The following is an 18,544-nucleotide window of genomic DNA, read 5'->3' on the forward strand; positions in this document are numbered from 1 at the left end:
TCTCCAAGTCGTCATCTTCTTGACAGTCTACTATAGTTTGTAAGTCTATTGCAGATGGTACAGAAATGGTGTCTATGCGAGAGAGAGCGTCAGCAACGGTATTTTCATGCCCTTGTATGAATCGGATATCGGTTGAGAACTGGCCAATATATGACAGTTGTCTAGCTTGTCGTGGCGAAGCTTTTTCCAAATTTTGTTGGAAGGCAAATGTTAGTGGTTTGTGATCCGTGTATATTGCAAAAGTTCGCCCTTCTAAGATGTATTTGAAATGTTTTATTGCTGTATAGATGGCTAAGAGTTCTCTGTCGTAGGCACTATATTTTTGTTGTGCTGATGTCAAATTTCGGGAAAAGAAACTTAAGGGTTGTTTTTCATTATTCACAATCTGATGTAAAACGGCTCCAATGCAGTATCGGAAGCATCAGTTGTTAGCGATATTTCAGCCTTTTCGGATGGGTGAGTTAAGTTTGTGGCATGAATAAGTGCATCTTTTAAGATCTGGAAGGCGTTTCTTGTTTCTGCCGTCCAGGTTATTTCTTTTCTGCAGTTCTTTTTAATACCACTGAGCAATGTTGTTAAAGGTTGTTGCAATTTCGCACAATTTGGTATGAATCTGTGATAAAAATTCACCATACCTAAAAATCGTCTTAAACTAGTAAATGACTTTGGTTCTGGGAAATTTTTGATGGCATCAACTTTCGTTGAAAGAGGTTTAAGTCCTTCAGCTGACACTTCGTATCCCAGGAATGCAAGTTTTGTTTGACCAAATTTACACTTTGCCGCATTAATACACAGGCCATATTCCTTTAGTCTCTCGAGGACTGCTCGTATATGTTTTCGATGAGTTTCTTCATCTGGAGAGGCTATTAGAATATCATCCAAATAACAAAAGACGAATTCTAGTCCATTCAACACACTGTTCATGAAACGTTGGAACGTTTGGGCCGCATTTCGTAGGCCGAACGTCATGAATGGGAACTCGAATAAGCCAAAGGGAATGAGAATGGCCATTTTCGGTATATCTTCTTCGCGAACTTATCGGTTTGTTTACGTCCGCAATTACAAAAGGCCATGTGAATGATCGTCTGAGTCCAAGATCAAGCTTGAGTAATTTTTGGCCATATGTTTTAATTTTCGTACCATTTGCAGCAAAGAGTTCTAATTTTGAGATGTTTTTTTTTATCTGCAACAGTAATTGAGATGGCTTTTTGTCACCCAGTTCTAACTCACTCAGTAATTTTTGGGTTTTTGAGTCTCTGAATCAGCATATAATGAAATTAGTCTATTTTTAATTGCCTCATATTTATTATCTTGTGGTGGACTTAGCAAAATATCAGATACCTGTGACAAAATATTGGGTTCAATGGAACTTATAACATAATCATATTTTGTTTGATCTGCACTAATTTTTGCATTTCTAAATTGTGCTTCTAGTTGAATAAACCATATTTTAGGATCTGGCTTCCAAAAAGGAGGAACTTTAACGCTTACCTTGGCGACAGATGCAGTTGTTGCTTTAATTTCGGTTTCGTCTTCGTCAGCCATTGTAGAATTCGATCACGCCGGGATACACCAGTGAAGTGTCTGGTGTGCAAATATAGAAAAATAACACTTCTCTGACTCCTATGGAACCAATACTTTATTCCTTACGAGTTTATAGATTCTTATTCATAAGATTTATTTACATTTTACATGCACGTAGCATCGCGTGACAAAAACTCGAAGTTTGTTTATTTCGTTCTTCGCGGAGACTAGAAGGTGTTGCCATTCCGCTTTAACTAAATTTCATTAGAAACTTAACGGAACTGAAGCGACACTACATAGGGTATCTTATGTTTATTAACCAGTTATTATGATTTTGATTTTTTACTATAACTTCTTCCTTCTGTATTCTTCACCAGAATGCAAATTAACTTTGACTGTCTTCAAGTTGAGGTTTTAAATCTTAGAAAGAGAGAGCTTCTGGCAATCGTGTCTGCTGTTAGTATTTTCCGCCAGCACTATCTGTTCAGTAGTGATAAAAAGTTGCCGACAGGAGGCGCTGCTAGCGCGTTATACTCTCGACCTACGTAATTTGAATTGAGTATTCTTTTCTTTTGAGTACTTGCTGTAACAGATCTTACAGCTTTGTGATTGAGAATTTAAAATGTTTTGGAGCCAGATCGCTCCTCTACAGCAACAAAATGATTAATAAATACATAATAAAGTAAATATCTTTGTGATGATAATCTTTGTTATTAAATACAAAGTCAACCAGCTCCTGAATACAGTACAAGTGGTCCGTCGAGAATCGAAGGTGAGCTCTCCCATTTTAATCTCTATTAAATTTGAAGAGTATAACTGTAATAAATATGGAAGCTCTAAAAACTAAAAAAAGAGTGTTAAAAAGTTCACTGACGCGGCATAAAGATAAAGTTGTTTCGTCATTAGATGTTTCAGATTCAGTTGCGTTGCAGCTATTTGAAACCAAAACTAATGAAATTTCTAACGAACTTAAATCTGTATTTTATTCAATTTTCGAAACATGTAAACCGGAAGAATTGGATAACTTTATTAAGGATAAAGAAGATACAGATAATATTGTTGATGAGTTGCTATTGATGATTAAACGTAAATTAGTAGTAGTTAAAAATAAGATGAACTCTGAACATTCTGTTTCTACTGTGCCGAGTAATAATAATTCAAATGTGTTTTCGGATGTTAAGTTACCGACGCTATCGGTACCGACATTCAATGGTAAAATAGAGAATTGGATAATGTTTAAAGATATGTTTAAAGCTAGTGTAATAGAAAACAAATAAATCTATTTCGAGTAATGCAATGAGATTGCAATATTTAAAAGCTAGTTGTAAGGACGAAGCTCTGAGAGTAATACAGTCTATTTCTATTTCGGATACAAATTTCGATATAGCTTGGAAACTTTTAGAAGACAGGTATTCGAATAAACGTGAGCTTTTAAATGCTATAATAAAAAAACTTTTGAATCAGCCGAATATTAGCGAGACATCTAGTTCTATTTTAAATTTAATTGATGTAACGAACGAATGTATTCGAACTTTAAATATTTTAAACTACAAAGTAGAAAACTTATCGGAAATAATGATTGTATATTTGATAGTGGATAAGTTTGATAAATCGACTCGATACTGGTGGGAAAAGGAATTAAAAAACTCGGAATAATTTGGTACGATTGAACAATTACTTTCGTTTTTACAAAGATAAGCGAGAACGCTTCAAAATAGTAAAATAAAGGAGGTAAAAAAGAGTAATAATTCTCCACATAAAAAACTTACGAGTATGATATCCACTTCTAATACGAAAAACATAAATTTGAAATGCATAAAGTGCCGTGGTGAAGAATTCCATTCATTATATAAGTGTCCGGAATTTATACATCTTTCTGTCAATGACAGGTGTGAATTCGTGAAAAGAAATAAGCTTTGTTTTAATTGTTTGAAAAACCATTCCGTTCGAACGTGTTCGTCTAATTATCGATGTCAAAAATGCTCACGTCAACGCTATTACATTTCGAAAATGAAAAACAAAATAAATCCGAAAGTGCTCATATTTCAAAGCCGGAAGTAAGGGGGGAGAGAAGACGACAGTCAGTCTCACTCCGAATGCTGAAAAATTTGTTTATGACTCTTCTTCTACCAATAAAGAAAGTATTTTCGTCGGCAGAGCTGTAAACGGAATGCGTCAGACCAAAAATGTTTTACTTTCTACTGCGATTATTTTAATAAGAGATTGCTACGGTGAATTAAAATCAGTTCGCGCTTTGTGTGATGTAGGTTCGATGACGTCATTCTTAACGATTGAATGTGCTAATTCGTTAGGGATTAAAAGAGAAAAAATATCTGTTGCGGTTTCTGGATTAAATAACACGAGAATAAATATTAATTCTAAAGTATATGCTTCTATTTCAAACGGTATTGACTTTGAAATGAGTTTAGAATTTTTGTGCGTGCCTAAAATCTCAGACTCTCTACCAATAAATAATATAGAAGTTCCGACTGAACATTTTCCTCAAAACATTAAGTTTGCTGATCCAAACTTTTATAAAAGGGGAAAAATTGATGCATTATTAGGCGCAGAGGTGTTTTATCAGATCTTAAAATTCGGTCAAGTTGAAGTGCCCAATTCAGAGCTAAGATTTCAAAATTCTGTTTTTGGCTTTATAGCCACTGGCAGTATTTTAAGTTCAGATATTAAAAATACGCGAATGGTTCACTGTGGATTAATTAATAATTATAGTGATATAGAAAATGAAATTAAAAAATTTTGGCAACTTGAGTCTATAGGAATTAAAGATGATCCCTTTGAAAATGAGATAGATCAATCTTTAGAAACATTAGAAAAAACTGTTCGTTTTAAAGGTAACCGGTATGAGGTTCGGTATGAGGAAAAGAGATTGGGGAGAGCTCAATAATAACTTCATGGTTGCTAAAAACAGACTTAATTTACTTATGCGTAGACTTCAAAAAGATCCAAATCTTCATTTGCAGTATATTGAAACTTTAAAAGACTATGAAAATAAGAATACTATAGAGAAAATTAGATGTCTTAAGGAACCTGTTGATATACCTGTGTTCTATTTGCCACATCAACCAGTTTTTAGAGAGGAAAGTGCAACTACAAAAATAAGAATAGTATTTGATGCAAGTTCCAGTCATAAATTTAAGCATTTAAGTCTAAATGATTGCCTGTAGTCAGGGTCAAACCTGAATTCGAACATATTCGACATTCTTGTTAATTTCAGATTAAACAAAGTCGCCTTTACTTCAGACATAGAGAAAGCTTTCCTACAAATTTTATTAGCCGAAAAGGACAGAGATGCAGTTCGTTTTCTGTGGGAAGAAAATGGTAAAATTCAAGTTTACAGATTTAATCGTGTTCTTTTTGGTGTTACGAGCAGTCCATTCCTTTTGACTGCTACTTTGAAAACTCACCTGAGAAAGCACTCTGAAGAATTCCCGACTACAACAGAATGCTTAGACCGCTGTTTGTATGTGGATGATTTTATTTCTGGAGCTGATAATGTGTCGGATGCTTTTCAGATCTCTACTCAAGCTACATCAATTATGAGCCAAGCTAGCATGGTGCTACGAAAATGGACTACGAATGACAATACATTGATGCAGTTTTGGACACGTGAAGGTTTCGATACACAGCCACAAGTCAACACTATTAAAGTTTTGGGACTGTCATGGAATCCTGCTGAAGATTGTCTAATATTGGGAAAGCAGAGCCTAGTGGACAGTCTGTCTAAAAACGAAAGTACCAAACGATTCCTACTACGTACAATTGGAAGGATTTTTGATCCGCTTGGGTTGCTTTCGCCGTTTACTATTCGTGTAAAGTTCATTCTACAAGTCTTATGGATGAAGAAAATTTCTTGGGATGAAGAAATACCTGTAGATCTACAAAAAATATGGCTTCAGTGGTGCTCTGAGGTTCCTGATCTTTCAGAGTTACGAGTTCCTAGAAACGTGCTCAATTTAAATATACAAGGGCCAACCGATTGGTCCGGCGATTTCTAAATGGACTGTAACTCTCAATTAAACTAATTAACAAACTACTCTGTAACATATCTTTATCTTTATTATACTAATTTTTGGAAGACGCTCAGGCTCCCACAATCACTCTCTGCTTCACCATTGAAGCCAACTCTAAAGTAATTAACATTCTTTTTGTAAACAGTAACGATGGCAGCGCCATCTGGCTTCAGAGGGACTTAACACTCCCCCGGATTGAAATTACAAAATTTCAAGAAATTATACAAACATTCTACATTCTTAAACAAACTTAATATACTTATAAACAACATAATATACTATTACTATAACTACAGCTATTACAATACTATAACAATACAATACAAATGCAAAAATATCATTTCAGTTTTCTATCGGAAGAACGGCGATCTTTGTTATCGCTCTTTTCAATTCTCCTGATTTTGTTTCGATTTTAACCGTTCTTACTTTATTGTCAGATCCATGATAGACTTTAATAACCCGACCTAATATCCATTTGCAAATTGGCAGATAATCCTCCTTAACGAGTACCATAGTACCAACAGAAATATTGTCCTTCTCTATCATCCACTTGTTTCTCTGCTGCAGAGTTCCTAAATAGTCATTTGACCATTTCTTCCAAATAATTTGAACTACTTTCGTTGTTCTCTGCCACCGGCTTAACCGATTTTCATTTACGTCTATTATCATTGGCTCCGGAATCGTCTGTATTGATCTCCCTATTAAAAAATGACCTGGGGTCAAAACGTCATAACAATCAAAATCATTGGAAATAGGTGTAAGAGGTCTCGAATTTAGTATTCCTTCTACCTGCACAATTATGGTTTCAAACTCCTCATATGTAAAACGCAAATTTCCTATCGTTCTCTTTAAATGATACTTTACGGACTTTACACCGGCTTCCCATAGCCCTCCGAAATGAGGGGACTTGGGAGGTATAAAGTTCCAGTCTATTCTTTCGGACGTGAAATATGAGGCCAAAGTTTTATCAGGAAAATTAATTACATTGTAAAATTTCTTCAACAGAGAATTTGCTCCTACAAATTAGAGGCATTATCAGTGAATATTTTCGCACATTTGCCACGTCTGGCCATGAAACGCTTAAGAGTGGCAATTAAAGCACTAGAAGTTAAATCTGACAAAGGCTCAAGATGAATAGCTCGTGTCACAAAACATATACATACACAAATGTAAATTTTACTTAGCACGCCCTTTCTCTGATGCTTGTAAGTCACATAAAAAGGACCGCATAGATCCAAACCTGAAACACTAAATGGGGGTGATCTATTAACTCTCTCGTATGGCAAATTGCCCATAATCTGTGAAGACAAAATCGGTTTGCATTTAAAGCATGTCACACAAAGATGTACTGTTTTTCGAGCCAAATCTCTACCACCTAATGGCCAAAATTTTAAACGTACTGCATTCAATAATCCTTGGGGGCCAACATGCAATAATCTTCTGTGCACACTAGAAAAATAAATCTTACTTAGCTTAGAATTTTTTGGTAGGATTGCAGGATATTTCTGAGAAAATGGTAAAGAAGCTTTTTCAAGACTGCCACCAACGCGAATTATTCCTTTACGATCAACAAAGGGATGTAAATTTTTTAAGTTACCTGTTATGTCCTTTTTACAAAATAGAACCTTCTGCTCATGCTTAATAAGCATTTCCTCAGCTATTCTTACCTCCTCTAGTTGAAGAGGGCCTACCTTTCTTGATTCACCTTTCCTGCAATTACCAATAAACCTAAAAATATAAGAAAGAACATTAATTATTCTATAATAATTGTTACTAATATTCAAGAGTTCGTCTAAAACGTTAGAGTTTATGTCAATCAACATAGTTCTCTCAGAAATGTCATTAATGTCACTAGAACTTTTGCTTTCTTGCACAAAGGACTCCCTTTCATTTGGTGTTAGGTTCTCAACCTCTGGAACTATTGGTTGTAAGCACTTGTAGGGAAGATGCGGCTCTGTAAAAAATTCTGCACAAGTCCACCACTTTGAATTGTTCACTAGAGAAGAGGCATTAACTCCACGCGTTAGAAGATCGGCTGGATTGTCTTTGGTTGAACAATAAAACCATGAATCTGGATTAGTCAACTTCTGAATCTCGTCGACGCGATTTTGAACGAAAGACTTCCATCTCCTGCTTGATCCTTTGATCCAATACAGTGTAACTTTAGAATCACTCCAAAAAAAGCTATTAGATGAACCTTTACGATCTAAAACTTTTTTAACTTCCGTTCCCAATCTTGCAGCAATCAGTGCACCCAGCAATTCAAGTCGAGGCAAGGAAACTTTTTTGACAGGTGAAACTCTGCTTTTGGAAGCCAGCAAATTCACAGAATTTTTTCCTTGATTCTGTACCTTTACGTAAACGGCTGCACCATACAACTTTTGACTTGCGTCAGAAAAAACATGGATCTCTATATTTTCATCACATAAATCCAAAGCAGATCTTGGAACACAAATGTTACTAAGTTCTGAAAGGCTCTTCATCCCATGGTAATTTACGTAACCATAGCTTTTGTAGTAAAAGTTTTATTCTAACAGTGAATGGTGTGATGAGTCCAAGAGGATCATATATTTTTCCAGCTGTTTGGAGGATGAAGCGTTTGGTACTTTTCTTTCTCCTCGAAATTTTCGTCAAACAAGAAGTCTCTATACTCAAACTATCTTCCTGAATGTTCCATTGAATTCCTAATACCTTCAGTATCTTTTCATTTGAGCTTAGGGGATGAATATCAAAATTCTCTTCTTCCCATTTTTTAGCTAAATGATAATCATTCGTCACCCATTTGCGTAGATTCATCCCAGCTCCACGCATAATTTCCTTTGCTTCCCTTGAAGTTTTTAAGGCTTCTGATACATCATCTGCTCCTGTAACAAGATCATCAACATACATACATGTATCAAGAATTTGAAAGGTATCGGGATACACATTTCTGTACTTTTGGATATCCAGCTTTTTAGTTGCCGCTAACAAAAAAGGACTGGAATTAACACCAAAGAGCACACGCTTAAATCTATACACTTCTAGCTGATCGTCGGTATTCTGCAAAGGTGTATCAATATTCTTAACAAATAAAAATCTAACTGCATTTCGATCTTCCTCAGCTAACACGATCTGTAAAAATGCCTTTTCGATATCTCCTAAGATTGCAACTCTATTAAGTCTAAAATATATCAGCAAGTGAAATATATTTTGATTCAGATTAATACCTGGCCACAAACAATCATTCAGGGACAGACTACCTATTTCATGTGAGCTCGCATCAAATACAATACGCATTTTTGTTGTAATGCTTTCTTCTCTATAAACTGCCTGATGCGGCATATAAAAAAACTGGCTTGTTTACTGGTTTCGTAGAATCTAATACTCTTTCTATTATCCCTTGATTTAGGTACTCTTCTAAAGTTTCTCTATATTTCAGGTATGATGTATTATCATGCTGCATTTTTCTCATCAGGATTTTTATTCTTTTTTCTGCGACACCAAAATTGTCGCCTAAATGTTCCCAACGTTTCTTCCAAGGCAAACTAACAATATAACGACCATCTTTGAAACTAACAGTTTTGTTGAATATCTCTAATGCTTTATCTTCATCGTAAGAATTGGGATCATCTCTGATACCAATTGATTCCAAATCAAAAAACGTCTTCAACTGTGTTTCGACATTGTCATAAATTAACCCACAATGCATTAATTGTTTCTCATGTGGTAAATCTTCAATGCTACCGCTTACCAAATACCCAAATGCTGAGTTTTGTAACACTAAATTTGTATTTGGTACATAAATTTCCCCGGATCTTATCAAATCGAAAAATATTTCAGATCCTAAAAGTAACTGAATTTTACCCGGTTTGTGAAAGTCTGGATCAGCTAACGTAACTCCTTGTGGAATCTCAATATTACAGACATCAATTTGTCTAGAAGGCATCAAATGAGTAATTTTCGGAATTACGAAAAAATCTAGTTTACGACTGTATGTGTTTCCTCTATTTAAAAAAACCGCACTTATTTTTGATTTCACCGTTGTTGAAATCCCATATAAACATCCTACTGATAGGTTTACATTTTCTCTCTGCAAATGAAGCTTCTCAGCTAATTCCGATGAACAAAGATGAATCATACTTCCATTGTCAAGCAAAGTTCTGGCTGGAAATATTTCTCCTCCATTTCCCTTAATATAAACAATCGCTGTGGATAGTAGGACTGTATTAACTGCATTACAATTTTTATTTACATTAGCTGTCATAAAACACTCGTTATCCTTATTTATAAATGGCTTCGCTACTTCCGTAGACGAACTGGCGTCTGACTTTTGATCCGAGAGAGAGGCGATTTCGTAATTCGATTTCTCTATTTTGGGAAATCGAAACTTTTTCTCGCTCATAACACAGTAACGAATTGTGCTTTTTTCTGCATAGCCTACAAGAGTAATTTGAAGGGCAATTTCTCACTCCATGATTTCCAAAACAGCAGAAACATAAGTTTTGCTTTTTAACATACTCGACTCTATCCTTTAAGCTGAATTTTTGAAATTTAGGGCATTTAAATAATTTATGTTCCACATTACACAGTTTACAAATTAAAGCACGTTTTTCAGTCACACATGAAACCATTGAAGAAACCTTTGATTGACTTACTGAAGCTTTTGATTTAGACATTACTGGAATTCTAGAAGCGTTTAATGTCCTCGCGTGATCCTTTAGAAATTCTAATAATTCTGTAATGTTCGGTATTTTTTCTTTCTTTAAATTCCTTTCCCACCATAACTTAGTATTCTGATCAAGTTTCTGGCTAAGAATAAAGGCAAATATAGCGGATGAAACCCCATCTAACTTTTTTTCTAAACATTCTAACGATCTTACAACTTCACTTGTAACATCAATTAAATTTAGAATCGCAGAAGCTGACTCGTTTTGAATAACGGGAATACTCATAAATCTTTTAAGATGAGCATACACTTGTTCTCTAGGATTCGAGTATCTTTCTTCAAGGAGAGACCACGCTAACTTATAATTATTATTCGTTATAGCTATCGTTTGGATAATTCTAAAAGCATCTCCTTTCAGTGCTGATTTCAAATATTGCAATTTTACAGCATCTGATAAATTTGGGTTTTGATCAATACTCGCTTTAAAAATGTCCTTAAAGGAAAGCCAAGAATGCATTTCTCCTGAAAATATTGGTAATGAAATCTTGGGTAAACGCACAACAGTATTTTCAGAAATTACTGCATTTTCTACTTTATTTTCTTTAACAACGTTCGACAATCTATTATTTATTTTAAATTCTATATCAATAATACTACTATTGATTTCATCTTGCTCAGTGAAGATTTTTTCGATATTTTCTTCACTACTTAAATTGATAATAGAATCAAAAATATTATCGAATTCATTTTGCAGATTGTTAAATTTAGTTTTTAACAATTCTAAATCACTAACACTTAAATCTGGCTCACAAAGTTTCTTTTGCAACTTCGATAAGATAGTTTTTTGAGTTCTCTTTTTAGTGAGAACATCTTTCAGTTTCGTAGCCATTTTCGCTACACTTATCAATAACAAATTATCACACAAATTTAATTCAGAATTTACTAAATGCAACAGTTAATAATGAATAGAGTTTCAAGGGTTTTTTACTTACCCCTTTCTTTCAGCAACTGGCTATAATCCACAAACACAAATTCCATTGAAACAAAATGGCAAACTCACTGTTTTACACTAGATTATTTATTTAGCTGATATCTCTGCGGCTCTACTGGACCACTCAAATGGTCCGGCGATTTCTAAATGGACTGTAACTCTCAATTAAACTAATTAACAAACTACTCTGTAACATATCTTTATCTTTATTATACTAATTTTGGGAAGACGCTCAGGCTCCCACAATCACTCTCTGCTTCGCCATTGAAGCCAACTCTAAAGTAATTAACATTCTTTTTGTAAACAGTAACGATGGCAGCGCCATCTGGCTTCAGAGGGACTTAACACCGATATCTTAGAACTACACTGCTTCTGCGACGCTAGCCAAAAGGCTTATGGTACTGCTATTTATGCAAGAGTTGTGAAGGATAATAACATCGAAGTGAATTTATTGGTTAGCGAGAGTCGAGTGACACCACTAAGGAAAATCACTCTACCTAGACTAGAATTACTCGGTGCTTTGCTTGCCACCCGACTAGCGAGTAAAGTCAAGAAAACAGTGGATTTAAAAAAGCCCTCCTTAGTGTTCTTTTGGACGGATTCAAAAATAACTCTCTATTGGATTAAAGGATCTACGAAACGATGGAAATCATTTGTTGCCAATAGAGTTAACGAAATACAGAGTTTAAGTGATACCAGTGCCTGGGCACACTGCCCTGGGAAGTAAAATCCAGCTGATCTCCTCAGCAGGGGGGTCAGTGCTGACATTTTATTGAACAGTGACATTTGGTGGCATGGACCCCAATTTTTGAGAGAAAAGACTGATGTTCCGGTAGACAATAATGACATTCTAATTTCATTAGATGACTTTTCTGATGAACTAAAGAAAACTGGTGACTCTAATGGTCATTCTCCTATTGCCTTTACTGTTTTAAATCATAGTTCTATAGTTGATGATATTCTTTCCTTGAGTAATAATTATTCAACTATTGTTCATGTTATGTGCTATGTATTTAGATTTATCAATAATGGCAGAAATGTTTGTCGTAAAGTTGTTTTTCAATGTATAACTTGTTTTAAAAACAAACCTGTTTTTGACACTCAGATAATGGGTGATCTGCCCAAAGAACGAGTAACACCTTCTTACCCATTTAGTAATGTTGGAACTGACTTTTGTGGACCATTTCACATTAAATTTTAAAATCAGCGTAAGGGTAAACCAAACAAAGTTTATGTGTGCATATTTGTATGCTTAAGCACCAAAGCCATCCATTTAGATTTTGTCTCTGATCTTACTTCAGATGCCTTTATAGCTTGTTTGAAACGATTTTTTAGTCGCAGGGGTAAATGTGCAAAATTATTCAGTGACAATGCAAAGAATTATGTGGGTGCAAGCATTGAGCTCAGAAAATTGCATAAATTGGTTAAACACCCAGATGAAACACTGACTAAATACCTGCTAAGTGAAAACATTGAGTGGAGGTTTATCCCTCCTAAATCACCAAACTTCGGCGGCCTTTGGGAAGCCGGGGTGAAATCTTTTAAGTTTCATTTGAAACGAATTATTGGCAATGCTCATCTGTTTCATGAAGAATTTCTCACTGTAATTCTAGAAATTGAAAGCATCTTAAATTCCAGACCTCTTACTCCCTTATCATCCGAGTTTGATAATTTTGAAACCTTGTCCCCCGGACATTTTCTCATAGGGAGGCCTTTAACTTCAATAGCTGAACCCCAACTTGTTGAGATACCAGAAAATAGGCTCTCAAAGTGGAAAAAAATAACGAAATATAGTCAACAAATTTGGAAGTTATGGAAGAGAGACTATTTAAATAACCTTCAACAACGTAGTAAATGGATGTTTGCTAAAGATAATATTAAGGTGGGTTCACTTGTGTTAGTCAAGGATGAGCATATGCCCAGTACAAAATGGTTAACAGGTAGAATAGCAGAAATAATTTTTGGAAAAAGATAAAAAATTTCGAGTGATTAACATAGTATTACCAGGTGGTAAAATGTTAAAAAGAAATGTGAGAGACATTTGTGTTCTTCCTGTGAATTGTAATTAGATTTATGTATTGTATATTGTAATGTGTTTCTTTCCAGTGTTTATATTGCATCTATGATTTAATGTGTCTTTTAAAATTTAACCATTGTATTGCTATTGCTTACAATTGTTTGTTATTATATTGTGCTTTAAAACAGTGTATACTAATTGTAATATTTTGAAACCCTTAAAGTTTCAAGGTCGGGAGTATGTTCAGTAGTGATAAAAAGTTGCCGACAGGAGGCGCTGCTAGCGCGTTATACTCTCGACCTACGTAATTTGAATTGAGTATTCTTTTCTTTTGAGTACTTGCTGTAACAGAGCTTACAGCTTTGTGATTGAGAATTTAAAATGTTTTGGAGCCAGATCGCTCCTCTACAGCAACAAAATGATTAATAAATACATAATAAAGTAAATATCTTTGTGATGATAATCTTTGTTATTAAATACAAAGTCAATCAGCTCCTGAATACAGTTCACTATCTAAAGGTGATATTTCGGCTTAGGCATTCCCGCTAGCCAATGCGTTACTTGGGCGTCAGTAAAATAACTGAGCCAACTTATTTCTCATTCTATTAAATATGTAGTCTTAAACTACGTTACCCGCGCTTGAATTTAATTATCTTTTATTGCTTAATTTAAAGAACCATAAGAGGTGGTTCGTCTGTAGCACAAGTAGAACATACTAAAATAAACAATTCATATTAAACCTTCTTCTGTATCTGTGAGTTATTGAGACGTAGTGATAACTCTCTGTTAGTCTAATAGCGTCTACAGGACTTTAATAATCTTTAGCTCGGGTTATCAGTAGTAAACCTACAGCCTATTTAATAACGTCTCTGTTTTTCCCAATCGTAGATACCGTCGTTCTTGGCACATAGCATGCAATATCCAAATCCCACATACTCATATTTTTCAACAATCTCTTTTTCTCACCCCCAATGTGATGTGATCCCAACCATTTTCTTCGTTGCATGACTCTTCTCATTACCGTTCTTAAAACTCATTGTTAACAGATTTGCAAAACATTTATGAGAGAAAAACCCAAAGCCACAATTCAGAATCAAAAAGAGAATGAAAATTCAGAGTTACAGCTCGGGTTGTTTACTACAACAGCAACGGGCAAACTGAAGCTCGTGGACAGTCGTAGCATTGTCTCGAAAGAAGTTAACAAGAGTAGAACAAATCGAACTTGAGTCGTATTTCAAACAAACGTGAACCAAACAAAAAAATCGTCGTATCCAAACAGGATGTATAGGCACAGGTACAGGTAAAAGTAAAGGGGACGCCAAGCGTTGTACCGTAGGTCAACTGATAATACCTTCCAAAAATTTCAAGCTTCATAAGAGTTTACAAAGAAAGGTTGAGGAAAGGAGGAACTGAAGCTCTTTGAAAAGGATCTAGAGTTTACCTACTATGGTACTACATCGCGCAATTCCACCGTACATCCAGTATTCATTAAAAATAATGATTTAGGACATAAAGACATTACAATATAGTTTCAGCACAATTTGAAATTCACAAATTAAACATATGTTTTTGTGTAACAAAACTAACAGATAAACATAATAAGTATCAGATAAACATATGAGGTAAATACTATAATAAGTACTAGGAATACAGTGTTATAATGAACTGTAATAATAAGACTAAAGAGGTGTCCACGGGGTTACAGTTATAAAAAGGTTATTACAATTTATAAAGTTGACAGTGAAATAAATCCTTTTGAACATATCCACAGGATGCAAAAGTTCATTAAATTTATGCAGTATGAGAACTTATACTTGAAAAAGGTCTAGGCCGTAGGATGAGAGTGGGTGCATGATTTTTTTGAACGTCCTGATGTTTATATTTGATTAGAAATCTTTGAAATGCCAGGAGATCAGTTTATGGGAATTTTGAGATTATCTTTAGTTAAGGGGCATTAGAAAGTATCATGATCATTAGTTCCCCGTTCCCCACATACAGACCTACATGTCGGAGTTCACCATATTTCTTGCGTAGAAATATGTGGGGAAAGGGAGTACAGAGATGCGAGGCTTACATTGGGGATCAAGTTATATGTGCGTCTTCCCTATGAGAGGAGGAATCTTAAGGAATTATTCATTGTAAATTAAATTAGTATCGTATCTTGCTTATCTTTTATCTTACATAATACAGTACAACTTCACTTATCCGAACTCCGACAGTCCGAATCGCTGATTATCCGAATCGCTTTCAGAATTTCAGAATCAAATGAATAAGAGAAGAAAAAGGAAAAAGAAGTTCAAGAAATGGAAGGGAAGAGATAGGAAAGGATGAGGATGACGTGTCACTTGAGGAATTAAGCAACATTCTTTTGAAAATTCCTGGATTTTCAGAAGAAAGTGCTGAGGATACACAAGAATGAATGGTGAGTGATTCGTCAGACCCTGGCCTTCAAATTCTAAATTGATGGTGAACTTATTAAAAGTGTGAGTGAAGAAAGATCGAAGAAGAAGATGACCTTAATGTCGAAGTTGAAGCAGACACGGAACCATCAGCTAGTGAAGTGAAGTGGATGGAGCGTCAGCCTGAGTGTGACCACATGCAACTTCTCATTGTCAAAGCGGATGCGCGACTTGGCTGCCCGAAAACAGATGAAAACAGTCAAGAGCTTACTCTGACCGAGACGTTCTGCAAGCAATGACTTTCAGCATTTGTAAGTACTGTACAGTACTCTGTATAACATGTACGTAAAAAGTGTTGCTTTTCATTTTAATTGAAACCTCTTTTTCTTAAAAAATAGTTTTTTTTTCCTTCCATTTTCAGCATACAGTACATAAAGTAATTAATTAAAGTGTACGTAGACCCTTTCTTCGGGAAAAATTCAAATATCCGAATTTTTGATTATCCGAATAGGGTCCGGTTCCATTTGATGCCGATAATAGGAGTTCTACTGTATAAACTTTTTACCTTAAATTTTATTAAAGGTTAAAAAATACTTTTTTTTTTTTTTAGCTATCACAAATTCTACGTCATTTATCATTAAAAATCACTGCTAAGAATCACTGCTACGTCATTGCACTGCTAAGAATGACGGATTTAAAACCAAAGCTGTGAAACAGAAATTTAAGGGAAATAAAATTCATTCTTATATATGTCATTTCTATGCTATCATTTTTAACGCTACTTGAAATTCTGTTAGCGTCCCAATGTTAGACGTTTCAGATTGAGCTGGACAGTTTTAAATTTCAGTGTAATGCCCTTTTTCGAAAAGTGTCCTCCATTCTATAAATATTGCTGGATTTCATAAATGTGGTGTTAGCATGCGTTTTCTTATTACCGCCTCACGTGATCATAGAGATGTTTGGCGATGTCGGAAATTATTATCATTTATGTACTTGTAGTAATCGTGCTTTCTAAATACTGGTTTTAAGGAACTTGTGAGGGCCACAGAAGGATTAGTTTGTGATATAATTTCTGAATTTTTATTCCCATTGTGTTTCGTGCTTGAATGATGGAATTGAATCTCCTGAAATTTTTTTTGAAAATACTATGCAATGTAAACACTCAAAAGAAAGAGTCAGCCCCCCCCCAGAAAAAAAAAATGACAAAGAATAATTTACAGATAACAGATTATTCGATGTAATATCGTATTTAGAAAAATATGGAATATCGAAAAGGTTACACAATTCTTCAAGTATAAAACTGAAATTAAGCAAAACAGAGCGATATTCATACCATAATCAGATCACTGATATTTCTTTAAAATCTGCACTATTAATAACTGCGCGCTTATGCGGATATAGCAATACAGCGTATATTTCAATAATCAGTATGGTGAACTTTAATATGGCAACTAACTCTAAAGGTGGACAGTTATACTGAGAAAATAAATACTGATATCGAATATCAGCATAACCATATTTTCTACTAGAAGCGACTACCTTCACAAAAGACCAAATTAGTGTGGAGCCGGTGGGATTTCTTTGAGTGGTTTCGCTGTCACGTGAGCAGGTGCTTTGGTTGATAAGAGTATTGCAAAGCATGTGAGAGCGATCTCGCCTAAGGAAAGGGATGACTTTGTAGAGAGCTTTCGAAGGGAAATTGGCGCGTATCCACGTTACCTGTACAAAAAAACCTCATAAACGCCCACGTGGCAGCTCATTCGCCTGGAAGCCAATCTAGATGGAACTACCAGTATTCAACGACTTTTCCACTCGTCTGCTGGTGGGCATAGAAGAGCAACTGGAGAACATAACTAAGAGATTAGTTGTTTCAAATTATAAAATTATATTTCAACTAAACTTCCCGCAATGGCTTCGAAAAAGTCTGTTTACTTTACTCAATGCAAGTTTTATGTTTGCTCCTCACGATTTTATATTTAGTCACGTTAAGATCAACAATATTGTGATAGCTAAATAAATTATCTTTTTACCCTTAGGGCATTTCAGTAAATATGTGTAACTTAAACGTGTATACTTACATAGTTTAGGGAACTTTTCGGTCCTTTTCTTTTAGGGAACTTAGACTTCGGACTTACACACTTTTCGGTGAATGGAAACTTAGTGATTTTTCTGCAAAAGCTTGGGGACCAACACGGCGACGGTTTTTTGGACGCCATTTTGCTTTTACTATGTTAAAAGCACGTTTTTCTATAAGCCACTTTTTTTTCCAACCTTCAGCCTTCAAAATAAGAAAATCTAATATTTATAATTTTGCATATAATATGTAAAATATAAAATAAGAAAATAAATGACTAATAAGAAAATAGATAAACTACTAACTAAATCAACAACAACCCTTTAAATTTCTTCTTTAGATTTAATTACTTACGCACTTAAAATCCAACATCTGCAGTGTGTTTGTTCCTCAATGTCAAAAATTCTTGACCATGGCCTGTTTAGATTCTAGACAAAGTCTTATCACGATTATAAAACAGCCCGAATCTTACTACGTCGTCGTCCCTTTTCTTCACTTCTAGTTCCTGCGTCACTAACATGTAGTTAGTCGGTCGCTTGTTGACTTTGTCCATTGTTTCAAACGTTGAATAGTTGTTGTAAAGTGCTTATTGCATTCAAAATGTTGTGGCAAATCAGCAGGTGGGTATTTCTAATAAATCGTTTCTCAGAAAATAAATTTATGCGGTTGAAAAAATTGTTTTGTGTAAAAATAATAACTTGGAGAGAATTTACTGCGTAGTTAGAAATTTGACGATTGAATACAGACGTAGCCGTAAAAGCGTAGTCGTAATGCTTTGTGCCAAGAAATCAAAGGACCCTACCTGTCAACACTTCTTGTTATAACCAAATGGATACTATAAGATCAGAACAGAATTTCTCTAA

At 34.9% G+C, this 18,544-nt stretch overlaps 1 protein-coding gene across 1 annotated transcript in view; it reads right to left on the reverse strand.

Moving 5' to 3' along the window:
• Window positions 1-5,603: 5,603 nt before the first annotated feature.
• LOC146999389 (uncharacterized) overlaps window positions 5,604-18,544 on the reverse strand; it is a 180,657-nt gene continuing 167,716 nt past the window's right edge. The window contains exons 2-3 of the mRNA XM_085811439.1: window positions 17,686-17,885; window positions 5,604-7,283 (exon numbers count right to left, since the gene is read on the reverse strand). Coding sequence (XP_085667565.1) covers window positions 6,572-7,283; window positions 17,686-17,687 — 714 coding nt within the window. The 5' untranslated portion in view covers window positions 17,688-17,885 and the 3' untranslated portion in view covers window positions 5,604-6,571. The remainder of the gene's footprint in view (window positions 7,284-17,685; window positions 17,886-18,544) is intronic.

Source organism: Stegodyphus dumicola, chromosome 1, assembly GCF_044657685.1.
Source record: "Stegodyphus dumicola isolate Sdum_Otavi_A_Nest chromosome 1, ASM4465768v1".
In the NCBI taxonomy this organism is placed as follows: Eukaryota; Metazoa; Arthropoda; class Arachnida; order Araneae; family Eresidae; genus Stegodyphus; species Stegodyphus dumicola.